This window comes from Rhamphochromis sp. 'chilingali', assembly GCF_963969265.1.
Source record: "Rhamphochromis sp. 'chilingali' genome assembly, chromosome: 22".
NCBI classification, from domain to species: domain Eukaryota; kingdom Metazoa; phylum Chordata; class Actinopteri; order Cichliformes; family Cichlidae; genus Rhamphochromis; species Rhamphochromis sp. 'chilingali'.
Window position 1 is genome coordinate 28,311,205 of NC_137950.1, and position 27,231 is coordinate 28,338,435.

Sequence of the window (27,231 nt, forward strand, 5' to 3'; positions counted from 1 at the left end):
AATTAAATAACTGTTAAATTACAGGTGAAGCATAATTGGCAAATAGTCTTTTGTAGGGATCGCACTGAGATGAATTAGAAATCTAAGAAGATTCCAGACAACTATATACAATCAATAAAAATAAATGAACAAAATTCTTGTGAATTGCTGCTAGATTTTGGACATTAGCAGGAAAATAACTTGCAAAGTGATGCATGTGTTGCTGTGTACTTCATGCTTCAGAATGATAAAAAACTACATTTTGTCACCAGTAACTGATGTAACATCCTGTTAGACCCCCTCTGGCCTCTTTAACTGTTAAAATCTTCTCCTGTTTTTTCCTCAGTGAGTACAGCGTTCCTTTGGAGAGGATATCAGAAACCCAGCTGACACTGTGCCACCCAGAGAGAGAGCTGCTGCCCCTGGTTTTAGCCCATTGCCAGTACACCTTGAAGAAAGGGGGCGAGACTGACAGCAGCTATGACCTGCCAATCATCCAGACCCAACTGGCACGCCGCTTCCTGGCTGGAAAACCACTTATCAAAGCGGTAATAATCTAAAATGCACGTGGATGTCAGGTAAAGCCAAACTCTCTACTGACCTTTTGTCCTCTTTGGTCTAAATCAGGACACCTCGAGGTACCTGAACCGACACCTGCAGGATTTCTCCATGGTTCTAACTGAAGTCAAAAAAAAGATTCCTCAGGTAAAACCATTTTACACACTGCTGTTGTTATCTGGAACTGACAAATGCCAGCTGAGGAATGTTCTCACTAGTTCCTGTGAGGCCACTTTGTTCAAGTTAAATTCCTCCCCTGACGTTCTGCTCCTCGGGCCCACTGACAGCGTCTGTCTTGCAGGAACCGCTGAAGGGTTCGGTGAGCAGTGCCCTGAAAACGGTGCTGCGCTCTTACACGGATGTTTGCGATGCTGTGTTTGTGATGGAGATCGGCCTCCGATTCCTCGGGAAAACAGGCGGAGAGCCCCAGGGTCAGCTTTTGTCCTACCTCACTGATTCACTGCAGATGGGCCCGCAGATTTCAAGCACCGTAGCCAAGGTATAATGTTGCAGATCTGCAGCTTTGTCCACTATGCAAAGAATGTTTTTATGTTTCTGTCTTTGAAAACTTCAATTATTGTTTGAATTTTGACATAAATCTGTTCTGTAAATCTGAAGTATACTTGAGCTGTGACTGAGAGGTGAAAACAACATTTCAAAGGTCTTTTAAAACTTCTGTTTCTATTCAGGGTCTTGGCCAAAGCAAACTGGAGCACAGCATATTCACCTGGCAGCTTCTGACTTGCTGGAAATCAGAGCTGATGCTCAACAGGAAGCAAGTAAGTGTGAAGAAAATCTTAAAATTCAAGGAATGTTCTCGGTGTGCTCGTTATGCAGTGTGCGGCTTCACCACCGCTCATTAAAGAGCCACAAAACTCCACCCATGGTGACCACACAATTTGTTTTCGAGTCAGTACTGTTACTCGTGACCCCTGCTGGCTGCCAGGGACTGACCCAAACCACACCATGGAGAGTGAATTTTTCGTGGCTGTAATCTGTGGAAGGTGTGCCGTCTGACACGGCAGGCGCCCAGAATCTCACCTCAATAAAAACAGAGAATTATTTTCTCTTTAAAAACTCTCTTGATACCTGAAATCAAGCAGACGGCTACATCTAATTCATGATCGTGTTGCAGGATCCGTTTCAGAAACTGCCGTCTGAGTTCCAGGAGAAGCTTTCGGAAGAGCAGAAGAAAGACCTGAAGGCCTTCCTCGCTGTCACAGACGTCGACACCTTCTCTTTGGAGCTGCATGAAATTCTTCTGCTGAAGACGAGCAGCGCTGTGCCTGACCAGGCTTACCAGCCACACTGGGAGTAAGAGCGTACACATCACAAATGCACCATTTGTGAGATTAGTTGTTGTATGAGGTAACACACCAAATGGTAAAACAACACAAAAACAACAGCATTATTGATGTTTTTACAGCTGAGATTACCCAACAGCTATTTTTGGACTTTCTTTTTTTCAAAAGTGTGCCTTTTGTTAGCGTAAGATTACCACCCCAGTCTAAAGGAATCCATTGATTGTAGACAGCTTTAATGAGAGTAAAGTGTGGCGGTCTCCCCCCCTGGGATTTGGAGCCTTTTGACTTCCAGGGACAACAGCGTGACCCCTCCAGGCAGCCATCTGTCAGAGGAAAGCAGCTTAAGTTGTGTCCCCTCAGCCACAGGTCATTTCTATTGCAGCAGCAGCAGCTGGGTGGGAAGTGAATGGGAATGCTTAAGGATGACAACAATGGATGCAGTGCTAACAGTTGTTTTCTTCATGTCCTCCCTCCCTGCTGTGTGCAGCATCAGGTCCACCTTAGAGATCCATCTGGAGGTGAAAGACCTTCCACCCCTGCCGGAGCTCGAGTCTTTACCAGAGGAGATCAGGCTGGGACAGAGCGCTGATGTGTGGAGGGCAGCTGTGGAGTTTAAAAGGAGATAGAGAGCAGAAATGTTTCTAGAGTTGGCTGCCACAGTATTGGATACGTTGTTATTAAATGTACCTTCATACGATGTAAATATTGTAAATAATTACAGTTGTTAAATTTCTATTACTTAATTGTGCCACGTGCAATTAGGGAACAAGTTAATGAATAAATGAAGGACCTAATACAGATGAGGTATTTCCCAGCATTTTCACAATCTTTATTTTAAACTTTCATCACATGCAGAGTGATTGGAAGCCATGACAATCCCTCACACACACAGTATGAAGCATCAGGCGGAAAGCCAGTAAATCAAAGATAATAAAGAAATGTTAGCATGGGAACATGCTCACTTAATTTTAAAGATATTGCACACTTTTATTTCTTCTGTTTTCCTTGAATGCAAAGAATGATAGATTTGGAGATTTAGTGCCAAATAAAATAGATTGGGGGAAAAAATGGTCTGAGTCTGTTAGTATGAAGTGATAAATTCTCTTGGTGTGAACACTGCACATTCTTGCTCTAATTGTACAGCTATTGAATTTTATATACAAATTATAGACACATTTTAGCTCAACTTGAATGTCTGGCTTCTTTCTCACGCTCTTATTATGTAAACCAGACTGCTGAGGGTAACCTGTTATATTAGCCATCACAACCACAAGTACCTAAAAGGTAAATTTATAGTTAATATTTAATAATTGCTTATTAGTTGTTGAAGACTTTGTGCCAGGTCTCTTGCCTTTCCGGTCAGCAATACAAACAAAGTTAGTAGCATGTAATGAATATAAAGAATGAAGCCTTTATTCTGGAGCTGTATTAAAGGAAAACTTTATGTAATGCTAAATTAAGTTGGGTCAGCTCACTCTCAAAGCGTATAACGATGCAATGTGCGGATTATTTTATAATAATTTAGAGAAAATCTTGTTTTTTCCTTCACGTCTCCTTTTTTGCAATGTCAACCTAACCGTGGTTTGAGACGCGCCCCCCTCCAAGCCCCCTGAAATATGCGCAGCATACAGACGCCTCTGAACTACCAATCAGGTGCAAGAATGAGGAAGCTTTAGTTTGGTTTCCGCCAATCAGAAACGTCGAAGGGAGGCGATTGTCAGTGTTGCCACAGCGATGATGTTAAAGCGTTATATTTGTGCTGTGAGTCAACGGACTACTTTCACTGGTTATCAGAGGATTGTGTTGGGGATTAACTATCAGTGAGGCGTCCTCAGGCTCTCCAGCTATGGTGCCATCCCGCTTTTAAAGTAAGTACTTGACGCTGACGTTATTGCTTTTACGACGGGCGTTTTTGGCAGGTTGATGGGGCAACATTAAAGGAGTGAACAGTTAGCTCTGACCAGACTTCAGTTAAATAACAGCCGTTTTTATTTCTCTCCAGCTGAGCTACATCAGAGCTTTACAGATTTGATTTGCAAATCAGAAGCAGTGTTTTAATGCTTTTAAAGGGTAAAACAGACAAACACACCGATTTTCACAGGTTTAGCCAACGGGGAGACCAAGCTTACGCAGCTGTAATAACTGCGTTAGCTTAGTGAAACTAACGTTAGCGTGCTGGGGGTTTGTTTTGCTTCAGTTTCTCGTTTGTAACGACCAATAGAGACTTCTGTGGTTGAGAACAGACGATTGGCTAATGTAGTTAACAAAGGTACACCTGCCGGAGTGTCGGGAGCGAGCATGTTGTAGGAGAGCTGCTCGGAAAGGTAAACATTCACGGTAGCTTCATGCCTCAAACATGCCTTATTTATGGCTAAGTGGGCCGAACCAGTCTAAATAAATAAAAGGTTAAAAAAAAAAAATTCACGGTACCGATACTGTCGCGTTATTTATAGCACGACGTTTTAATTGGAGGTATTTAAAACTAACGTGACTGGTGTTATTCTTCATTTGTTGGGGGGCATTGCAGCTGACGTCAGGTGAAGAGTCTCAGGTGAGCACCTGTGGCAGGAAGCACAGGTTGATTGGAGGTGTAATTAAAGATTTGGGATTTTCAGATTCCAAAGTTTGGGAATATTTTTCATAAAAATTAAGATAACTGCGCGACTTTGTTGTGGAAGGTGTTTCGGTATTGTGACCTTCCTTCAGTCCAGTGGTTCTCAAACAGTGCAGGTGGGGAGCAGCTATCATAAAATGACAAGTAAAGTCATTTTGTTTGTTTGTTGGATTCTTTTTTTTTTTTTAACTGCTGAGTTATTCATCCACGAAGCAGGTAGACACGGTGGCTTTAAAGCAATTACTGAAAGAGAAGCGTTGTGATAAACTCCATCCCACTCATTTCTTAATATTTTGCTCCAGTGACTCAGAATGTCTTGCCATTTTTAAAGTAGTCTTGAACAATAGTTCTCCAGGCTTTCTGAAGGTCGTTCAAATTTTTTCTTTGGGAGTGCATTTCAGCCATTGGACTGTCAAAATTGATAGAATTATGCAGCAGCTTCTGGAAAAAGCCTGATTGGCAGTTGCTTCATTTTGCAGTAAAAGCATATCAGACTCAGAATCACAATCAGAGAGACTTTATTTATCCCCAAGGGATATGGAAATAAAAACACACTATCATGGCTCAGTCTCCACAGAGCCTGGACATCAGCATTACGGAAGCATTGTCAGATCATTTTGACAGAGAAAGAAAAAGCAGCGAACATCCACAGAAGAGCTTTGAATGTCTTTGAGAAACCCAGAGAACTATTCCTGAAGATGCTTGGAAAAGAGTTCAGGCTGTGCTGAACAATAAAGGCAGTCTTACCAAATATTAACCGTGCAAACTGTTATGTTTTTTTTTTTTGCCTTTTATCATTGAGTTAATTACACCTCTAAATCATTCCCCTTTTTTTAGTGTAATGATGCAAACTCAACTAATTAATGGCTCTCTGGGAAAAACTTTGCCCACCCTTGATTAAGAGCCTGAGATATCTAAGTGCTTGTTCAATATTATTTAGCAATGTGAGTCTATTTTTCTGTATTCAATCTGCTCAAATGTAAAGCTGTCAGTTGTTAGGATTATGGAAAGAAGCAACTGTAGTATTTTACTTCTTTGTGATCCAGACAACTTGTGAAGAGCTGTAAGCGCTTTTCTCCTGTGTAGTAATCCTGGAGTAGGAGTGCATTTTAATTATAAAATTCACGTTATCAATGCAATATTACCACTATGCAGCTGTCCATCAGGATCATTCGTTAGTTTTCACATCTCTCTCTGTTTTTGAGCTGGTGTAAAAGTAGTGCGTGGTGTTGTTGTTGGTTACCACGGGAAACAAAGCAGCCAGAGGAAAAAATGGCTGTTATTTCCTCTATTGTTGTGGTTTCGCACATTGAATCCTCAGGGAAATGGCATTTGTGGCCGACCGTGTCGATTCAACTCTGTTCCAGGTTTTTAAAGGATGCACACAACACGCAGCCCTTCGTCCATCCCATCAGGTGTCTCAGGAGACGCCCTGGATCTCAGCTTGTCAGGCTCCCAGCTGTCTATGTCCAAAAGGCCCAGCAGTGCGTCGCCGGGGAAATGCTTCTCTCGCTCTGTTTCGGTCTCTGTGGCGGGCGATAGCAGAGGCAAACGCAACACTTTAGTGAGTCACAGATAATTAAATCAGAATGTAGAAATGCTTGTTTCTGAATTCTTCACATAATGTCTGGAATGCTCTTTATTCTGCAGAGCGACACCAGCTTTGGCAGCTCGCGATCCATCAAGAACTTGAGGCGGTCCAACAGCACCACGCAGGTCAACCAGCAGGCCAACATCAGGTGCAAACATAGAATCTGGGCACTGTACAATGAAGCACGTTCAACATAGCCAAGATGTCTTTTACTTGCACTTCTGCTGACATCAGCAATCAGGCTAAGCAGTCACGTGATTATGATTATTAATGTCATAAATCAACCCAGCTTTTATCAATCTATCTGTGAGCGCGTTCACATGAAAGGGACGATGTTGGCAGCATCTTAACTGGCAACAGAGCGACTGATTTTAACAAATGAAGATAAACTATTGGAAAAATATGTGGAGGTTAAACACAATGCAGACTGAAAGTAACACAACTGCTGCAGGTAAAGCAGCAGGGATGTGAGTGTGTGCAAGAGGAAAAGTATAGTAAGTGCTGCTTGAATGTGTGCGGGCTTTACACAAAGAGCTGCTATCCTAATAAAATTCAGTCTATTTGAAGCCAGGAAGAAAAGCTGAATTTGTAAATTAACAAATTTAACTATTGGTATGACAGCTCCATCATTAAGATAAAGACAGTTGCGTACTCTCTTAAATTAATGTTTAGATGTGCACACAGTCTTAGATTGTATTCTTTCATCTGCAGTGACAGTGATGTTAAACAGTCTGTGGGTGAAGAATAAATACAAAAGCAGAATTCAAATAGAGACTTGGCCTACATACATGATTAACAAGTACTTTAGTTACCTTTACTTATCTGGTATTCTATATTGAAGGATAGAGAAAATAAAATTGTTTGTAGCAGCAGAAAAAAGCAAAGCTTCACCAAAGAACGCAGAGAAAGGAAAAGACGTCTGAGGGACCTTCCAGGAGAGGTGATGCTGTTTTCTGGAGAACTGATTATGATTTGATGTTTGATGATTTCTTATCTCAGTAATACTGTGAACCAGAGCAATGCACCCCAGTAAGAAGTGCGTTAAACCTGGAGTTATCTGGATAAGCTCCTGCTCCTTATTACAAACCTCTGTCGGTAATAGCACACTGTGACTGTCCGGCATTTGCAGCCCTGAATTTCTATTTCCTTATCTCTGACATTGACAATCTGCAGTTTATACAGAACACTTTGTACTGAGACACATACTCTGCTAATCAGCCTGGGAAAACCTGCTTTTGGGCTCTGTTAGATCATCAAGCATCATTCCACTAACGCACAAGATCTGAAATCTGAAGGTCATGTTTGTAGTCAAAAAGAATGCGTACATCTTAGATAATGTGCAGGCTTGAAGCCGTGTGTGTCTCTTTCACCTTTGCTCTTTAAACCAAAGTGTCTCTCTTCAGCGAGCAACAGCTGGCAGCCCTGACGCTCCAGCAGCTCGGACAATGGGAATTTTGGCGCCCCGGCTCTTGCATGATAAAGAGCGGAGGGGTGCCGGGTGGCTGTTGCTGGGGGTTGCAGGGTGCATAGACTTGCTTTGTCCCTCATTAGAGGGGGAGGGCTGGTACCTCTGGGGTCAGGTTACCCCCTTCCACAAGGACACAGTGAAAGGAGAAGAAGTGTGTGTGCATGCTGTGGTTGCATTGTGTGGCAGCTGCCGCCCTCCCCTTCCTGCCTCTGAGGATGCAAAGCTGAGGGGCTTTAAATGTAAAGACATACTAAGCACTCCCCTCACCCTCCAAAAGTCTCCAGAGTCCTTTTCAGGCTGTCATTGGGTCACTCGCCAGCCCTCTCCCTCTCGGCTGCTTCCTCCTCCTAAAGCAAAAAGTAAAGGAATGTGCAGCCTGAATAGTGTTGTCAGATTTCTTTTCATTGGGCCAGCTGGCTTCAGCCCCCTCCCTCACAGACACACACGCTCATTTACACACTTACACAGACGGAAACACCAGCAGAGGCCGAGCCAGACAGGAGGTCACCCTACATCTGTGCCTCACGACGGACAGCTTGGTGCATAAAGCTATTTGAAGGCTGCATGATGAGCCGTGGGATCAGCATATGCATGCGTTTACATGGGATCCATAACCCAGCCCATACTCCCCCCAGCAGACGGTCAGTTGCTGCATACTGAATTCCAGCGCTTGGGGCTACAAGAGTAAGGATGAGACGCGTTTCTGCAGCTGTCATTACAACATTTATCACAGAAGCTCCCACTAAAAGCCACAGCTCAAGTTTCTGCTTTGTGTCACTGCTAAGCCCCCGTGCTGCACCCAGATAGTGCTTTCAGCCACATTTAATGATGTTTTCAAGACTTTTTTGGCTTACGGGTAACATTTGAGTCTTTTAAAAAATAGCAAAAAAAGCAAAATCAAGTAAAGCTGCAGGTCGTGGAACCAGAACCGCAGTTCAGTTCACAATTCTTGACCACTCTTTAAACATTACAGCTCTCAACCGACTAGCATTCTTAACCGAGTATTAATAGCCTGATATCATTATTTTAGGAAGTTGAGTCTACGAGTGTACGTTCGTGCCAGATTTAACCGATTTTGCTCTAATTTGCACATCATGGCACACCTGTAGCTACATTACTGTTTTTTTATTTTGTCCAAACAGAAATAAAAATAAAATCGTGGTGACAGTCGCAGTAATGCGTCATGTTACAATGATAAAGTAATGTGAGCACTACTTCATAACACTCTGTTCTCAGTGGTATCCTTCCATGCAGATGTTCTTTCTGATATCATCTGTCTGTGTTTGTGGTCTAACTCCTGCCTGTTGTTTTCCTCAGTGAGGACCAGAGGGAGGACTACTTGGCCCTGTTTGACAGCAGCTCCGATGGACGCAAGAAGTTGGCGAGCCTGAGCAAGACCTCGCCAGACAGAACCACATGGAACATCCTGGTATTTACCTTCGATCTTATTCTCACTCTGTCGTCATATTTACACCTTTCATAGAGGAATTATTTACCGCGGCTCGCTGCAGGTTTCTCTTCTGCAAAAGTTTTATTTTGACAAGTTTGTCAAGTTTTCCAACTGATGTATTCATAAAAAACTACAACGTACAGTACTGCTATAACTCCACAACGGCCCGACAGGGATTCTCGTCTGGAAATGTTTGAATGCTGAAGACGTGATGAACACAAAGAGTGCCGATAAAAAGCTGATGAATGAGACGAAGCACTGAGGCACACTGTAAGGACAAGATCAAAGGCTGGAGACACTTGAATCTTGAAAAATTGTTGAAACAGTACGGCTTTACAAGCAGATACATTTCAGTTATTTGGCAGCTGAAGTAACCAGTAACAATGTTTAACAAACTCTTTGTGTCTTTCCAATCATACACACTTTCTAGATTGTCGTGTTTTGCAGTATTTCAGGGTGTAATGACTGTTTGTTTTCCACCGTTAAGGACGACCAGCCGAGAGCTTTCCCCCCGCACTCGAGCTCCCGCAGCACCGGCAGCGTGGACTCTCCCACCAGCCTGAAGAAACGAGAGCCTGGCATCGCTCTGGCTGCCAGCTTCACTGCCAACAACAGGTGGGCCTCGTCTCCCACACACACACACACACAATAGTCCAGGTGTCTCCTTGCATTGCTGAATTCTCAATGTTTAGCCGCTTCTCGTATTTCATACCTGTTGATCACAGCAGCTGATATTTCTTCAGAAAATTCCACCCACACAGAATATTTCTTCCATGAAATATGTCAGAAAAAAAATCCTGCGTGGGCTGAGATTGTAATTGGATAAGAATATGTCTTAGTTATTTTAATGCCTGCGGGAGGATGAAGTGGGGAAAGATGAGCTGATGAGTCTGATTGTCCTGTTTTGGTTTTGTTATTTTTGCACAGGAGCAACAAGGGAGCTGTGGGTAACTCCGTCACCACCATCTTACACAATAACTACTCGGAGAAGCCGCTCACACCTAAGAGCTCCAACCAGAAGCCTTCTTTCAAGTATGTCCTGAAATCAAAGAGCTGCTCCCTCACACAGCTTCAGTGACACGTCGTCGATTATCTTCACATTTACAGTCCGCTTTGCGTCTCGATTAAAGTTTTTTATTTTCCGTTTTTCTTTCAGTAACATCTTGAAAGCCACAGCGAACGACGAGGTGTCGCTGGAGAGCGGCTCCCTCACTAAGTCCCAGAAAAATTTCTCCACCACCTCCCCCGCCTCCAACAACAAATCCCCAGTGTCAGCTCAGCACGGCAGCCCTGTCCTGCTACGGAGGAGGGAGGTGACAGAGGAGGAGGCTGAAAGGTCAGACCCACATGACAGTGTTTCCACTGTGTGCGTGTGAGCTGCTCTGTTGTTTTTAGTCTGGGCGACCTGAAAGTAGTGGTAAAACTGACGTTTGTCCAAAAAACCACAAGCACTTCTCTTGTGTATCTGCAGGTTTATTCAGCAGGTGAATCATGCGGCGGTCACTATTCAGCGCTGGTACAGACACCATGCCAAGAAGCGACACGCTAACCAGGCAGCGCTCAAACGCATCCTTGACAGTAAAAGAAAGGTATCTATGTGCCCCTGCAGGCTGTCTCACAGCTCCCCTTTTATTCGGCGTAATATTAACTGGGTTTGTCTTTCTCCTTGTTTTGCGGCTGCACTGAAACAATCTGCATCTCTCCTGTCGAAGGAGTGGGAGGAGAGAACAGAGGAGGAGAGGCGCCTGGAGCAGCAGCAGAGGAAGGACGAAGACAGGAAACGGATTCGTGAGGAGAAGGCTCGTCTTGCCCGCCTCGCTGCCATCCAGGTGCTCACCTCTGATTACACAGCATGTGGTTCCATAAAGTTATGAGACTGAAGCAGAACAGCCTCAGATAGCTTTAATCTTGGATGTTATATTTTATAATGCAATTGTGAAACATGTTTCGTTGGACCTTCGTAGTAAAGATTTTCATTTAAAAACTGCATTAGCAACCACAGACTGTATGTCAAAGATGGATGTCGCCACTGTGAGGTCACCCATTGGTTTAGGACTCAACATTAGTGCTTTTGCTGTAAAGTTGGACGTTTTAAAATTGGAGTCTGTGGACTGAGTTGTTTCTATAGCCAGCCTCAATTATTGGATTTTTGGCACTAGCTTCATTTTTTCCGGCCTGCTGTTTGCTGTTGGATGTTATGCAACTGTGTAAAACTAAGAGCACCATGTCCATATATGAAAGGAGGCTTTGTGGATCCAAGTCTACTTTGTAAAGACATTGATTGTCACTTTGTGTCTGAGTGCTGCACAGTTTTATCATCAGCATTACGTTTATCTCCCCCTGCTGGTCTGTTACAGGAGCTGCAGCAGAAAAGAGCTCACAAGGCTGCAGCAGACACACAGCACGCAGCAGAGGCGGAGCCTGAAAACCTGAGGCAGACCGCCGTGGTAGGCCGAAAGAAACTGCCCAAGATTTCCCCGACCAACAAAAGTCCAGCCTCACCGAGCAACAACAGCCCGATGTCGCCCACAGATGTTAAGACGAAGAACACAGGTCCACATTGTTTCACTTTGCAGTGGAATATTTCTTATATAGTGCTTTTCTACTAACATGTCTCATTCATACACACATTCATAAAAGGCCTTTTTCCTACATCTGAGTGCTTTCTATCAAACATTCACACTCAGTATCTTTCAGTATCGCGGTTCTCGAGCAGCAGGGGTTGAACCGCCATCTTTCCAATTAGTAGATGCCCTCCTCCACCTGCTGACTCCCACATAATTACTGTTAATGTGTTTGCAGCTCATTTTAGGACACAATGTCTCATTATTTTTCATTAACAAATATTATAGGAAGTAATTTATATTCAGTGGAAAATCCAATGTAGTCTTTAAAAATATACAGCGTATAAGAGCCCTGGTTGTTGTTATTCAGCACTATAATGTAAATATTACAGCTACCTACAGTCTTGTCTGATTGCCAGGAGAGTGTTATGAGTAAGCATGAATAAAGTAGCAGTAATATGTTTATTGATTTATTGTTTGTTTCCACAGACTCTAATCTGAATGTTGTGGCTGACTTGGGTGATCTGACCTTCAGAGCCATTTCCCCAGCTTTGTCCAATCACAGAGGCTCTCAGTGCTCCCAGGTACCTGCTTAGCTCTCCAGGTAATCGATTCTTTGTCTTCCTTGTATTGATATGTTAAATAAATATTTTTGGGTTTGCAGGAGGACAGAGCAGAGGATGACAATTCCCAGGAGCCACATCAGAGGAGTGAGAGGAAACCGATCCGTAAGGAGAAAGCTCTCCTGATCCGCCCCACTGCTACCAAAACAAACACGCCTGATGTACGTGCTTTGTGGTAATCCCTACTTGAGTGTTTAAGTGATGTTTTAAATGAAAATACTATTTGTATAGTCGTGATGTAAAAGTCTCCCTCTGTTTAAAAGTTGTCCTTTGTCTCCCTCTGGTGGTGTGACACAGGGACCGCAGCACATAAAAGTGCAGCAGGCCGCAGAGACGCAGCACACTCTGGAGGTGGAGTTGGAAAACTCGAGGCAGACTGGTGTGGGAGGACGTAAAAAAACGCCCAAGATTTCCCTGACCAACAAAAGTCCAGCTTCACCGAGCAACAACAACAACCCGATGTCGCCCACAGATGTTAAAACGAAGAACACAGGTCTGTGATGTGTGTCTCGGTCCCAAAAGACTTTATTAAAGACTGAAACGAAATTGAACTACTTTGCATTTAACATAAATAGTGTCTTTGTTTCCACAGACTCTAATTTAAATGTTGTGGCTGACTTGGGTGAGCTCAGCTTCAGAGCTGTTTCCCCAGCTCTGTCCAATCGCAGAGGTTCTCAGTGTTCCCAGGTAAAAATGAAAATTTCCAATATTCCTTGTTTTACCATGCATTTTCTGTTGCTAATTCTTGCATCTGATCATTTTTAAACACATTTGCTCTGTTTGTGCTCCAGGAGATCCTGCAGAGGTCGGTGAGCGTGGAGGACCAGAGGCAGGGAGCCTCATCCAGCAGGGCTCAGTCTAAAACCACCCTCAATGAGCTGCTGGACACCCTAAAGCTGTTGGAGGAGGAGCCGGAGAGGCTGTCGGAGCCGAAGTGCTACCGCAAAGAGAAATACGCCTGGATCGATGAGGTCAGCGCATTATGTTGCACTAATTTTTATGGTTTTTCTTGTAAGAAATTTTGTGAACTAACAATGACGCTGTGGCTGTAATTAAAGGACGGGAACTCCAACTCTTTGACCACTGATAACCTGGAGCGTCACGGCCAGCTGAGCCACCACCCTGCACTGCCAGATGGGGGCGCCCTGCTCTCTGAGGCCAAGCTGCAGAGTATCATGAGCTTCCTGGATGAGATGGAGAAGTCAGAGCAGGAGAGGCCACGCTCTGTCACCTCAGGATCACACCGAGAGGTCAGTTTATTGGCTAAAGCGCCACAATGTACTTCATTTAGCAAACTGACACAGATTTGAACGTTTCTGACCAGTTTGGGTTCTTTAAAGGTTTGATTTAGAATATTTAACAGAACAAAACATGTATTATGTTTAAGTAAAGGAAACGCAGTTAGGTATACTGGTTAAAAAATAACCATAAATCTCTGTGGGCTGAGAATAAACAGACCGTGACTGTGTGCAGGTGTTTTTCCCTATAATTGCTGAGGACCATCTAGTTAAGCCAGCCCTTTAAATTTATGGATAGATGTTCTGTGAGTCTGTCCCTGGTTGTTTTATCTAAAACTGAAAGGTGACATGTTGGCTTCGCTGTGCTTTCAGGCTGTTTTGTCTGAGGAGGAGCTGGCCGGTGTTGAGCAGGCGTCGGCCACTGCTGCCGAACTCACCGGCTCCATGATGAGGATCAAACTGGAGCTGGAGGAAAAGAAACGCACCGTCAACATGCTGCAGACCGCTCTGGTAGGAGAGATTAACACTTGTCGCTGTTTTTACCTGCTTTAGATGGTCGCGCTTACAGCTCGCGTCATGTCTGTCAGGCCCAGCAGAGGGAGCTGACGATAAGACACGTGAAGGAGACGGAGAGGGAGCTGAGCAGGAACTTCCAGCTCCAGAAGGAACAATATGAATCCACCATCCAGAGACACCTCACCTTCATCGATCAGGTATGCACTCGTTTCGTCTTTGTTATTAATTTACGTGGTTTCTACTCGAATATTTTCAAACCTTGTTTGTATAATCGGGCCAATAAAGGTTGATGTTGGTCCAGACAATGATGAAGCAATACAGCACACATGCAAAGAGTTGGTAAACAAGATGGGCTTGTCTCGACGGTCTTCGATGTTTTCCTGTTGAGTGTTTCAGTGTTTTTTAAACATCACATCTGAAAAATGTTTGTTTCTTCAGCTCATCAATGATAAAAAGGCTCTGAGCGAGCGCTGTGAAGGAGTGGTGGGAGAACTGAAGCAGGTGGACCAGAAGTACACCAAGAAGATCGCACAGATGCAGGAGCAGCATGAAATGGTAAGAGAGGTCCCGAGCGCTTCTGCAGATCTCTCCTGCCTCTGCTTTGCCTCCTGCGTGACTATGTCGTGCTTTCTTGCAGTGCTGCTTTTGTTTAATTTTCTCTTTTCTCTCTATTTCCCCTCCTTCTTCTTTACTGTCTTTCTTTCTTGTCTGTACACGTGTTTTGTTTCCTGCTTTTAGGTGTGGCAAATTCTCGGTCCCTTGTGCGAGGTAACTTTTTTTCCCCTCTTCTAACTAAGTCATCTTTGGAACAGTCGTTTCCTTCATTCTTCCATCATTTGTCATTTCATTTTTCCACACACTGTTTCTCTTGGCCAGTCTGTTTGCATGTGAGTCTCTTTCATTTATCTACATTTTACATTCAGATGAAAAAGCTTACACTTCTTGATGTTATTTAAGTTTTTCTTTGCCAAAGATTTTAACCCTACTTTTCCTTTTATTACCTTTCACCATCACTGTCCCAGTGTCAAAGTCACCTAAGAGCACCCTACTTTGTTTAGAAAGACAGATACTGTGCTGCTTGTGTATTAAAGATCTTCATCATTTTGGTGGCGCTCAACTTTGATACCATAATTTTACCCTCTCCCCTTCCCGACTCCCTCGCTCAACAGGAGATCAAGAAGTTAAAAGACCTGATGAGTGCCACGGAGAAGATCCGACGGGAGAAATGGATAGATGAGAAAACCAAGAAGATCAAAGAGATCACAGTCAAAGGTAGCGCAGACAGAGCCTGGAAATCTGAGCTTACAGCAGCTTTACCAAAGCGCTGCTCAAACACACAAGGCAAAGAGGAAGACTGCACCCTGCTCCAGGAAGACGTTTTGTTTTTATCAACACTTTTGTTCACTTTATATCAAGAAAATAAATATTTCTGATTCCACGCTCTCAGATTCACATATCGCCTTTTACTCATTCAGATTTCATATGAGATCTGAAACACAGTTTCCTGACAAAGGTATCAGACGGTGTCATGGAATTTATTCCCATTTATAGCACCAAATCACAACAACAGTCGCCTCAAAGGTCCTAATAATTAAGGTAATTATTAAGAGAAACCACAACCATCAGATGACCCTTACATGACCAAGCACTTTGGCAACAGTGGGAAGGAAAAAATCCCTTTTCAACTTACCGGTTGAGGCTGACAGGAGGAAGACAAGACGAACAACATGTGTGGATATATATTCATATATGTAAAAGCTCTGTTTTGGTTTAGTCTTAACAGGCCTTCAGCTTTTCTTCTGTGCTGATAAAGTCTCAGACTTTTCACGTCCCCGAACTTTGCAGGTTAATGTTGCTACGCACTTCAGAGATTCCTCCTGCTTAGCACCTGTTATATCACAAGTGCACAATATGACAGCAAAAACATAAGCAAACAGTGTAATGAAAGCAGCACTTTGCATTCATTTGCATTGAGATTATTTATCAATCAGTCTATTATGCTGTTTAACAAGATACCAACAGAGGGCCTTCCACTTTGAACTTGAAGGCCACAGTCAGCCTCAAAACTGGTAGAAACTATTTGAGTTCATTCGTGTTCTGGTTTTGATTTGAAGCTGGGAATATAATTATGTTCTCTTTATTTATTTAGAGAGGTGTGGTAAATATTAGCTTGTAATGCCTTGCATCGATATTTGTAATATAACAGTCTTTTTCACTGTTGAGCTCTGCAGTGGTTCATGTCGGACAATTAGCTTTATGGAGGCTAATTAAAAAGGTAATACTGATTTAATTAGATCGTTTAATGTCAAGGAACCTCAGAGTGCACGAAAGTGGACTTACAGTGGACCAAAAAAACGACTTTAGTAAGGATGTCTTGCTCTTTGCCAGTAGTCTCACACAGCCTCTGGTAAAATTATCTGCTGTCTGCTGGGTCCAAGGTGTGGCCTTTCATTTACTTTGGCATAGTCAGAGCTGTATTATGTGCTTGACAGTTACCAGACAAATGCTGGTAAATAAACTAAGTAGTGCAAACACAGCAGTTGTTCTGTGTGTAGCTTGGATTATGGGCAAAATGAACAACAGTTTCCAAAAGCTGACCGTGCTGTTCCACTGCTCTGTCTGCTGTGGGCCGCTTCCATGAAACGTCACAGGCTGTTGTCAGCCAGAGCTGATGAGGCGTTTGTGGCAGGCCCGAGGATGTAGAACTGTATTTCAGAGGCATTTCTCTCCTGTGTTTGCTTCTACTTCACTAACACGTTCAGGTTTTTGATTAAAGAAGTGAATATTAAAAGTTTGTCCTGTGAGCTTTAAACATCGTGCAGACCCTGTCCATCTAAAGCTCGAACATTTTTTCTTCCTCCTCTCAGGCCTCGAGCCCGAGATCCAGAAGCTGATCTCTAAACACAAGCAGGAGCTGAAGAAGCTGCGGACGCTCCATGAGGCGGAGCTGCTGCAGGCGGACGACCGGGCCGCCCAGCGCTACGTCCGGCAGTGCGAGGACCTCCGTCAGCAGCTGGAGAAGGAGAAGGAGGAGCAGTGCCAGAGAGAGCGGGAGCTAGCCAAACAGAGGTGGGCGTGTCACAGTATATACTCTGTCTACCTGCCCAAGGCTCTCTATGCTCAAACAGATGCAACAGAAACAGCTAACATCAGCATTAAACTGTCTTGGAATCAGTTTTCAAGACTACATGAATTTCCAGCGCACAATGTTTTATAAACTTTTAGATCAGGCATTTATGGGGGTGGCACTCAGTGTGACATTCAAACCTTGGATTAGAGAAGATCTGAGGCAAAAAAAACAACATCCAAAATGCCCTTTTCTTCTTGTGCTTGTGCTACAATCAGCTGACTAACACGTGTTCTATATTTTGATAAATTTGACCCCATTTTGTTTTTAAAATAAGGTAAAACCTTCTTTAGCTACAGTCCTCGTGATTTCCTTTTGGTGAAAGGACAAAACCTCTTTCATGGGCACCAGTGCTTTTATATGCAGGAAAGCCCTGCTAATGCAACAGCATCATTAGGCATTAATACTTCCACTAATCCTTTCCTGTTTTTATAGTTTTAAATGGATTAATGAGATACATTAGCTAATCTAATGGTTGTAGCGCACACCAATAAAAACATCTCAATGCTGCAAAAAAGCCCTCAGTCAGCCCTTTGCTCATGCAGGGAGTCAGTGCTGGAAATCCTGAAGATGATGGAAAATGCAAACTTGGAACAATGGGCTTTCATTTGGTACGAAAATGAGACTTTTGTTTGCATTTTATATTAATTAAATATTAAAATAAACTCAGACATTCAGATCAATGTGCTTACATTAAAAAAAGGTGAATTTTATTTACTTACGCAGGTTTAGTTTTAAATTTAAAGTGAAGTCCAGCTGACGTGAAGATGACCTTCCATCATTAAAGTTTACTCTGCATGTTGCTGATGAATATTTTTAGTGTTCACATGGTTCAGATGAGAGACAAAATAAAGATTCTGGCTTTTCATGTTACTCACATCATGGCACACACCAGTCCACGTTAGCAGCTGTTTCTTAATTAGACGCCTGCGTGTTTTACAGGCTTTTGTGCAGATTTAGTCATCGTCTGTGTTTGTGTGTCTGTCTCTCAGATATGAGAAGCAGCTTCAGGAGGAGGAGGTGTCTCTGCAGCAGCAGCGCAGGCGTCTCTACAAGGAGGTCGCTGATGAGAAAGAGAGGCTGGCCCAGCTGGCTGCAAGGTAAGGTCAAAGGTCAGGTTTATCTGCACGAGCTATTTTAATGGATCTTTACAGGATCCTTTCCCATATAACACATCCTTAATGAGTCAACAGTTTTTTGGCATATGGGATGAGTGTTGATGTTTCTGTCCATCTCCAAAGCACTGGTTTGTGTTTGTGTCACAGGCAGCGCGCTGAGCTGGAGGATCTGCGGCGGCAGTTGGAGGAGAACAGCTCTCTGGCTGGACGAGCCCTCAAAGAAGAGCTGGACAAGACCAGGGAGGAGCAGGAGAGGAGACATCAGGTGAGGATACTGCAGAGCCGCGTCAAGAGCCTGAAATAAGTCTGCGTTCTATCAGCATCACGAGCATCCATCTGAAAGTCTCACGCTGAGTGTTGTTTGTGCGTTTAGGTGGAAATGAAGGCATTACAGGAGCGTCTGGACATCGAAAAGCAGACGTGGGAAGAAAACTATAAGAAGAAAGAGGTTTGTGCAGCCTTGTGCTGTATCTGCTCTCATTCGCTTCTTCTTTTCTTCAGATTGAAGTGTGGCTGCTGTATACTCTGTCAGTGGGAAGTGTTTGACTAACTGACATGTAGATATCTAGGTTACCTTCTCTTGCTTGTTTGCCTGGGATTATTATCCCTTCCCTTTCCTTTTTCCAGTTTGTGTATCAGTTTCAGACAGAAATGTTGAAATGTGCGTGTCACAACACAGGAATGTGGCAGGTTTCCAGCTGACCTCTACCCTCCAGCTTTCTCCTCAAATCAAACTGTGGATTTGTAGCAAAACATGAAACTGTTTCTCAGAGAAAGCAGAAACGCTGACAGTGGAAAAAGAATTAAAAAGGGCGCGATGACAGATGAGGCTGAACTGACAGTGTTAGAATTCAGTGCCATGTGTGTAGACTAACAGCATGCGTGTTTCTGTGTGTCCACAGGAAGCGTGGCTGCTGACCCGTGAGCGCGAGCTAAAAGAAGAACTGCGAAGAGAACGTGACAAAGAGATAGAGCTCGCCATCTGGACGCTGGAGGAGGAGACCAGCAAGGACAAAGAGGAGTGTGAGAGGGCAGCGGAAAACAGGTGCGTGTGTGTGCGTGCGTGCGTCGTGCGTGCGTGTGCGTGCGTGTGTGTGTGTGTGTGTGTGTGTGTCTAATTTAGACAGTGTGACATTATTAGACATTGAATACGATACAAAAAATCTAGCAACCTGGGTTGTTGCCCAGTAAAGATTCACTACAGTTTCTGCTGTTGGTGGCAGATTTATCTCTGTGTTTTTTATCATAGATGTTTCATCATTTAGTGAAATATCAGTGAGAAACTTTCAAAGGTCCCCTTTTACCTAAATTTGGATCCAAGGCCCATTTAGTAGCTGTGACTCCTTCTGTGTCAACATCATCTCTAACGTGGATGTGCTTTAATAGTACAGCATTGGGCATTTTTTTTAGTTTGTTTTTAACAACTATATTAAAAGTCACATTTGTGTTCTGCATTCCTTTTACAGGCTAAAGCGCGTGAGGGAAAAGTACGAGACCGAGCTGAGGGAGCTGGAGCGCTCTGAGAGGACGGCGGTGGCGAAGCAGCAGGACCTGAGGAAGCAGCAAATGGAGACGGAGGGAGAGCTGATCAGACTGCAGGCCGCACTTAGACAGAAAGAACAGGAAACTGAAGAGATCACGCAGGTAAGGAGCATCATTCAGAGAGAGAAACTAAAATTGCAGCTTAGAAGTGATTTGAGATTATTTGCCGTATTATACATTTACTAGCCAGTGGAAAGTAGACACAGAAATGGAAAATATGTTTAGACAGATCCAGTAGAATTCCTCCAACTTCCCTCATCAGGCCAGGGACAAGTTGGCGGAGGAGCGCCGCAACCTGGCGGAGGTGATAAGGCAGGAGTTTGCCGACCGCTTGGTGATGACGGAGGAGGAGAATCACAGGTTGAAGGTGGAGGTGTCAGAAGTCCGAGCGAGGATGCGGCTGGAGGTGGAAAGGGTCACACGGGAGAAAGAGGAAGAACTGGCAGAAGTCCACCAACGGTAAGCTGGAAGGGACAAAATGATTTAAGTAAAATGGTAAATTTTAAAAGCGAATTGTATTATTTTTCAGTTTTAAACCCCTAAAAACACAATTAAGCTTCAAATATCAGGTCTAATTCTTTACTAGCACAACCTTTAACTAGTATGGACCATTGTTGAAACTGGGAACTAATGAGAAACAACAAATATTACATCCTTTGGATTTACTGGGAAAGAGAGTTGAGGCTCGGGTGTGAAATTGATGATTTTCAGGGTTTTTATCGTTAAGAGAGGACGACGTTACTCTCAATGTTGTTGGCGCATTTCAGGAGGACGCTGCTAATAAAGTTACACAATTATACAGTGAATTTGCGTTTATTATTATATTTACAACATACCACAGTTTTTGTCTTGGTCGTATCATTTTATTTTGTTGTATTTATCCACGACACCTTAAATGCCGGTCTGTGAAAATATTGTCCGACGTTAAACTGATCTGTGGTGCAAAAAAGGTTGGAGACCGCTGTACTAGAAGGCTGAGCGGTACCACTGGTCACCACCTGTAATTTTTAAATGATCTGTTCTGACATTAACTTTATGTGTGTAACCATTTTGAAGCCAAAGCTGTGAGTGAGTCACCATCTCCAGCTGTCTGCCTGTGGATTTAGGTCAGCAGCAGTGTCCAAACATTCAGTAGGTCTTGTCAGAGGCCTGCTGGCTGCTTACAGATTCCCCCTGTTGAAGGTGCAAAGAGAAATGTTGGCACGCGGCTTGAAAGTGAAGCTCAGACTTAATAAAAGGTGGAACCTTAAGCAGCTCCACTGAATGTCTGCCAGTTTGTAAGAGATGCGAAACACGAGAAGGACAGAGGGTTGGAGCAATTCTGAAGGTGACCTGATTAACGTGAACGCGACGTTCAGTGCGGCTCTGAAACGTTTGTCTCCTGAGCAGAAGGCCGGCTCTGTGACACTGAATCTGATTAATAAACATTCAGGTACTGTGGCAATTTTCCAGATGTTCAACCTGGCTGCAGCACTGGTGACATCCAACACTGGTGCAGGATGGCTTCAGTCGGCATTTCAGGTCATTAAAGTAACAAGATGATTCAAGTCAAGGGATTCCTGGGAAACTGGAGCTGACTAGCTTACAAAGGCAGCACACACACGATTTCCTAAATTATCAGCATATTATTTATCAAGGCTCGCATTTCAGTTTATTCTTAATGTCAGGAAATGTCACAAGGAAGGCAAACATACTAAAGTGCAGCACCTCAGTTCATTCTCAATCTGAAACCACCGCTAAGCAGACTGTCTTCTCATTTCCTGTGCCTCACAAGACTTAAACAGCGTGTGGGTGGGGTTAAACAGAATAGGAAATGCTGTGTAAAGCCTGTGTACATACACTGGCCTCATTATTTGAAGCTTAGGCTGTGTTTAATATCAGCAAACTTCACTGTGACAGCATATATCAGGCACACAGATTAGCCACTTAAACACATTCCCAAAGCACCTGGCAGTGTAGCTTTAGGAAAATATCCCTGATGTGTGACTGTGAGGGTCTGATACAGTCAGGATCACTCTTTGATGCTTTTAATTATTTTATTTTTAGTTTGAGGAACATATTAAGAGCTCTGCTTTCTTTTCTTTACTGAGGTTTAAATATGCAGACCAGATCGTGACACATGTAAACCAGGGGTGTCAAACATAAGGCCCGGGGGCCAGAATCATCCCAGCAAAGACCGGATGGCTTTGAAAAATGTGAAGTTACCCCAAAGTAAATAAACACGAGGCAAACGATTAAATTGGAGAAAAGCTCCAGCTTTCCACTGTTGGCTATAGAAGCTTCTGCTCGTTACAGTGTGTCCACAGTAAGAAAAACAAAGATCAGTGAATTAATGGAAACTTTCTGTTTTCTAAGTACAGTCTGACACTGAGGCACCAGAACTGCTTCTGTAGTTCTTTCATTTACTACAGCAACGTTTCTTTATTATGTAGAAAAACTAAGAAATGCTGTTGAAATTAGATTTTTCTTTTATTTTTGTAATTAAAGGTTTTTTTTAATTTTTGAACATTTAAACAAACATAACAATACAAAACAACAAAAACCACACTCGGTGAGGGGAAAAAAGGGGGGTGAGTAATTATAAATAAACTGTTGCACACACAAGACTCTTAATTCTTATTCAGACTGTATCTCACATTGTCATCATGCTGTAGACCCATAAAAACAGAAGCTGTCCCATGGTTCTGTTAGTCTCTGTCTTGCTGCTCAGTCTTCCCAGCATTGTCTCGCGTGCGGCATTTTCAGTCATTTTCTCCTTCCACACTTTCAGGGTTTGAGTCCGAGGTTCTTTCCAAAGTGTTAAAATAAGACGAACACAAGTCACAAGCCCAGTGTTTAACACTCTGAAGCCTGCTTTGTCTAACCGTGGCACCTCGCGTCTGTCCCCCAATAGGCACGATCTCGGTGATCTAGGTCATTTAACTTTCACCCAGCTCTTCATATATTTTCAAACATTTTCCCATATTGAGGAGACCAGTGGACATTCCCATAAAGCACGTACTAGCGTACCTTTTTGCTTCTTGGCACTTCCAACACAGGACATCTTTACCAGTTCCCATTTTATAAAGTCTCGTTGGTGTGTAATAGGACCTGTTGAGAGTTTTATATTGAATACATTTACTTCCAGCCTCCCTAATGTAAAACCCATTTTCAGAGATGATTGAATCTCATGTTCCCTCGTCAAAGGAACGATCCAGATCTTTTTCCCAAATACTTTTAAGACTTTTACATGTGTTGTTTTTAACCCAGTGACATCAATTATACCATTTCAATGCCTTTGTAAGTAAGAGTGGAAGTAGAAGGAAATTCTCTTTGAGACAACTGAGACAACTTTATTTGATCTTTCAGACAGTCTCTCATTTGTTAGTCTCACCAGAAATGGCCGGGTTCTTCCAAGTTAAACTTTGCTGTCAGATCTTTAAAAGACATGAGTGTGTTATCTTCATATAAATCACTTATTAATCTTATGTGCCACTGTGGCCAATAAATTCTTTTTGTTTACCTTTTCTATTTTTGGGTTGTGTCACAGGGTGCATATGTTTGAAAGTATGGGGACAGATTGTTGCCACACCATTTTTTTTGAAAACTTTAAAATAGGGTTATCTACTCTATTCCCTTTATTGTCCGGTTTTTGAGCCAGCACCTCAATGGGGGTAAATGGAAAGGCCAATTCACCTTCCATTATGACCCAGTCCAGGTTTGAATTTGTTGCTGCCCAGAGTTTACACAGCTTGGACATTTCAAATGACATGCTGTAATGTTTTATGTTGGGTAGGGACAGACCCCCTTCTTTTCTCGGTTGGTACAGTCTACCAAGATTGATCCGAGGGCCACCATCCCAAAGGAAGTGTTTTATCATATTAATAATAATAATAATAATAATGGATACTTTATTGATCCCCATGGGGAAATTACTTGTTTTTTCTCTGCATTTGACCCATTCACTCAGTGAAGCAGTGGGCAGCCCACTAAGCAGGCGCCCTAAGAAAATTTGTGATGAAATACAAATTGGTATCATTCCAATGAAATAATTAATCAGAGGAGCTACTACCATCTTTATTGTATTTACTTTGCCCCATAATGTCAACTGCAGCGTGCCCCACTTCTCCAAATTAGTTTTAATCCTACTAAGTAGTTTTCCTACATTATCAGTCATAATCTCATCAATATTCGGATTAAGTATTATTCCTAAATATTCCATCCATTTTTTAAGATATTTCAGCTCTGTGTGTGTGTGTGTGTGTGTGTGTGTGTGTGTGTGTGTGTGTGTGTGTGTCACTAACTCCATCAGCAGAATGTGAAGAAACAGCTCCTGTGACTTTATACCCACAATTTTGTGTTTGTGTTGAAGAGGTATCAGCAGGAGCTGGACTATCGTTGGGGCTGTACATTTGTGTAACCACACTTCATACCACAGGATGGCGCAGCGAGTCGTTTAACCTTTATTTAAACAGGTAGATCATTAAAAACACATCTGTATTTACAGCCCGCAGAGAAGGAAAGCCTCTTCAAATGGGGGCCAAAAATAAATTAAAAACCTTTCAACACCCCCGCCACTCTTGCGCATATTTACAAAAAGCATTTTTTACCAGTTTAACATGTTTCAGCTCCCATTGTTGGGAAGTGAAATGAGCAAACCCACGACCCAGCAATGTTTTATTAACGTCCTCTCGTCTGTGCGTTACCAGAGTGAAATCGGCCATCTTGAAGAAGGAAGAAACCGTCAACAATCTTCGGAAGCAGCACGAGGTAGGACGGGACGTGCAGTCTGCCTGTCGGGGCGTGAATGATATGAAAGCACAGTGATCAGGAATGACTGACAGACGTGTCTAAACAATGCTCTCTCCTCTGATAGGCCGCCCTGAAGAGGGCGGATCACCTGGAGGCCCTGTGGGAACAGCAGAGGAAGCAGCTGCTGGAGAAGTGACTGACAGGATGTCCAGTTTCATCTCTCTGTGGACCTTTTCATCAGCGTGCCCGTCCCGACACGCCGGGGTCCAACCATTGTGATGCTGCTTTTTCTTTGGTTTGTTTGTTTTTCCTGCAGCGAGACAGGACCTGTGGACCCTTTGAAAGTTGAACAAGTTTCAGAATTTTGCCCTACCTCACTTTAAAAATACAAAAATTGGTAAAAGCACTGCACACCCCCCCTCGCTCCGTTCCCCTGACCGTCACGAAGGAGCATGTTGTGTTTGAACGTCCTCATTTAAATGCCACAGACCAGGTGAACTTCCTGTTCCTTCTTTTTTTTTTTTTTTTTTTTTTTTTTTTTTGTGAATGTTCCTCTTCCTGTCTGGGGCGCAGAAATGTTCCCCACAGATGTGCTTCACCGAACAGTTCCAGATGTTTCTCAGACCAGCCCAGGCCTGCACCGGTGTGACGTGGGACACAGTGGGGGTTGTTCTTCTTTCGTCTGGAGGGCCGCTCACAACCAAGGCCCGAGATCAGCCATGAGCATGAGAGCTGACGCAGAGCTTCTGCCTTTTTTTTTCTGTTGAGTCATGCATTTTTGTCCCAGCGTCCCCTCAAGGCCAGCGCTAATTACAGGACCCATACCTCCCCCCACTTCTCACTGCAGCCCAGCTCTGAGCGGTTTGTTTTTAACGGGTCTTCGACCAAACTTTAGACCTAACGAAGCGATTTGATGAAATTTACTAACACAGATTTCAGACGTTAGAGAGAGTGTAGGATGTTGTTAGAGCGATGAGACGTAAAGGCAACTTAAAGGAAACTGAGCTGAGGAGAGCTTGTGGTCAGATGATTGCAGAGTGGCTTCTGAATGTAGGGAAGAGAAAAAAGAGAGAAGAGGGACTGAGGTAGATGTTGGGTGAAGCAAAGGAGGAAAGTGCATAGAAAATGTTTATAGGGTTAGGAAAGCAGAGCTGGGACCGAGCAGGGTGGTTTGGTGGATTTAAGGGGGCACGAATCATGTGACCAGAGCTTCAAAGGCGGCGCTGTGACAGACCATGACTCAAACATGCGTAATATGTGTTAAAAAAAAAAAAATCACAGAAAGTCATCGGGGGGAGGGGATCTATCGGTTCGTAGACTGAGTAGGGGAGGGGTGTTGCAGAGAGAAACTCTAAACATGGAAGTAAGGCCTGTTATTTAGGTACAGCATGATGTGACTGCAAAAGCCCCGGCAGTCTCAAAATTAGACCCCAGATGAGAAAATATTTATTCTTTCATCTTGCTTTATTTATTTTAGGACTCGTACACGACCTTCGTGGTGTAATATGTCCACAGAAAGGTCAAGGTTGTGAAGGAAGCTTTTCTCAAACCTTCTCAAGACGAAATTGTATTTTATTCCTTCTGTGAGGAACATTTACACGGTTACTAAGTGTGACGGTGAGACCTTAACCGCTCCATTTTTAGTCTATCTAAATACAGTATGTCAGGTTTTTTCTGACCTCCAAGTCGTCCAGGCCCCAATGTGTGAAACGTAATCCACCGGGACCCTGCTGGTTTAAAGTCGGGTTAGTTTGGCCACATAGTTAACCATTAAACCTGAATCAATGTTAACCCTCTCTGCTTAGCACAGATAATAATAATAATAATAATAATAAAAAAAAATCCCACATGGGTGGTTGATGTGTCACACGCTCCCTGAGTTTCACTGTGAGTCAGCGTGGAGGCCTCGAAGCTGAAGCCGCCACTGTGGCCGTCGGCACAGCAGGCGGGGGGCAGCTGGGCTCGGACACGACAGGGGCGGCGATGTGAGTTGGCATTCCTCACGCATGCCCGTCCTACAAGTGCCAGTGAGCCTTTCTTTTGTGTGTTTGCATGTGTTTGTGTGTGCTTCCTCTCCTCCCCATTGTGACCTGCATTGACCCCCACACGCACACATTCACTGCAACATTATACGAAGCATTCCTGCTCTCTCCTGCTCAGCATTACATCTATAGCTCTTGAATGCACTAGTTCATTTTGTTTTAGTCTGTTTTTTATGATTATTCATTGTGATTCTTTGAAAAACTGTGAAGAGAATAAAAGGCAAAGAATGTTTGGAAAACACGCCGTGTTCCTCGTTTCTTCTCGCTGTGGGAAAAAAGACAAATGTTTACTTGTTTCTGTCCTCCGCCCTCCCGTCGTCCCTCGCTCTCCATAACTCATGAGCAGGAGACGAAGAAGCCTTCAGTCTCAGACACGATGGAGTCCACATAATGAGGTTAAATTGCTGTCGGTTTGGAGCCTGAAATGATTTATTGACGCTTTCTAAACGTTTAATTACAGAATTTAATGCTTGAAATATCTGTAGACCAGTATTCCAGCTGTTACCACCCCTCCCATTCCCTCTCGTTAAAAACCAACTGGGAAATTTTTCAGTCGTTTCAGCTGGAACAATGCATGCACTTCTCCAACCAGCTCAACTCAAACTGTGAGAAGCATGTTGACTGTTGTTTCTCACTTAGCTTGGCTTAATTTTAGTTACATAAAATGTAACTAAGATTACATTTTGACAAAAATAAAAATAGTTGTTGTAGTTTAAACTGAGGAGTTTACTGAAAGTGTTTGGATTGTAATGCTTGCTCTATACTT

The 27,231-nt window shown here is 43.4% G+C and overlaps 2 protein-coding genes across 6 annotated transcripts in view; both read left to right on the plus strand.

The window, feature by feature from the left end:
* Positions 1 to 2,976, plus strand: part of rnf213b (ring finger protein 213b) — a 34,153-nt gene extending 31,177 nt beyond the window's left edge. Inside the window, exons 60-65 of the mRNA XM_080872294.1 lie at positions 326 to 527; positions 607 to 684; positions 839 to 1,036; positions 1,227 to 1,316; positions 1,673 to 1,851; positions 2,329 to 2,976. Of these exons, the coding sequence (XP_080728420.1) occupies positions 326 to 527; positions 607 to 684; positions 839 to 1,036; positions 1,227 to 1,316; positions 1,673 to 1,851; positions 2,329 to 2,467 (886 nt within the window). The 3' untranslated portion in view covers positions 2,468 to 2,976. The remainder of the gene's footprint in view (positions 1 to 325; positions 528 to 606; positions 685 to 838; positions 1,037 to 1,226; positions 1,317 to 1,672; positions 1,852 to 2,328) is intronic.
* Positions 2,977 to 3,562: 586 nt separating this feature from the next.
* Positions 3,563 to 26,706, plus strand: cep131 (centrosomal protein 131). Of its 5 annotated transcripts, none has more exons than XM_080872295.1 (30): positions 3,563 to 3,709; positions 5,823 to 6,019; positions 6,106 to 6,194; positions 8,832 to 8,943; positions 9,452 to 9,579; positions 9,892 to 9,996; positions 10,121 to 10,300; positions 10,436 to 10,553; positions 10,677 to 10,793; positions 11,322 to 11,517; positions 12,018 to 12,112; positions 12,193 to 12,312; positions 12,449 to 12,644; positions 12,744 to 12,838; positions 12,943 to 13,122; positions 13,210 to 13,401; positions 13,762 to 13,899; positions 13,977 to 14,102; positions 14,344 to 14,460; positions 14,644 to 14,673; positions 15,075 to 15,177; positions 16,773 to 16,974; positions 18,025 to 18,132; positions 18,298 to 18,415; positions 18,524 to 18,598; positions 19,053 to 19,195; positions 19,617 to 19,794; positions 19,918 to 20,151; positions 24,381 to 24,441; positions 24,548 to 26,706. In XM_080872295.1, exons 2-30 carry the CDS (start codon positions 5,834 to 5,836, stop codon positions 24,700 to 24,702), a joined length of 3,897 nt encoding a protein of 1,298 aa, XP_080728421.1. In that variant the 5' UTR covers positions 3,563 to 3,709; positions 5,823 to 5,833; the 3' UTR covers positions 24,703 to 26,706. The 5 variants fall into 5 exon arrangements, with proteins under 5 accessions (XP_080728421.1, XP_080728423.1, XP_080728422.1 ...); XM_080872297.1 differs by having other exon boundaries at positions 19,955 to 20,151; XM_080872296.1 differs by lacking the exon at positions 14,644 to 14,673.
* Positions 26,707 to 27,231: the final 525 nt, after the last annotated feature.

Bases quoted from the DNA above. Each gene is read 5' to 3' on its own strand.
- cep131 (XM_080872295.1), top strand. From the start codon at position 5,834: ATGCACACAACACGCAGCCCTTCGTCCATCCCATCAGGTGTCTCAGGA. The intron at 11,518-12,017 runs GTCCACATTGTT...TTGTTTCCACAG, and splicing joins TGTTAAGACGAAGAACACAG to ACTCTAATCTGAATGTTGTG. The intron at 12,313-12,448 runs GTACGTGCTTTG...GGTGTGACACAG, and splicing joins CCAAAACAAACACGCCTGAT to GGACCGCAGCACATAAAAGT.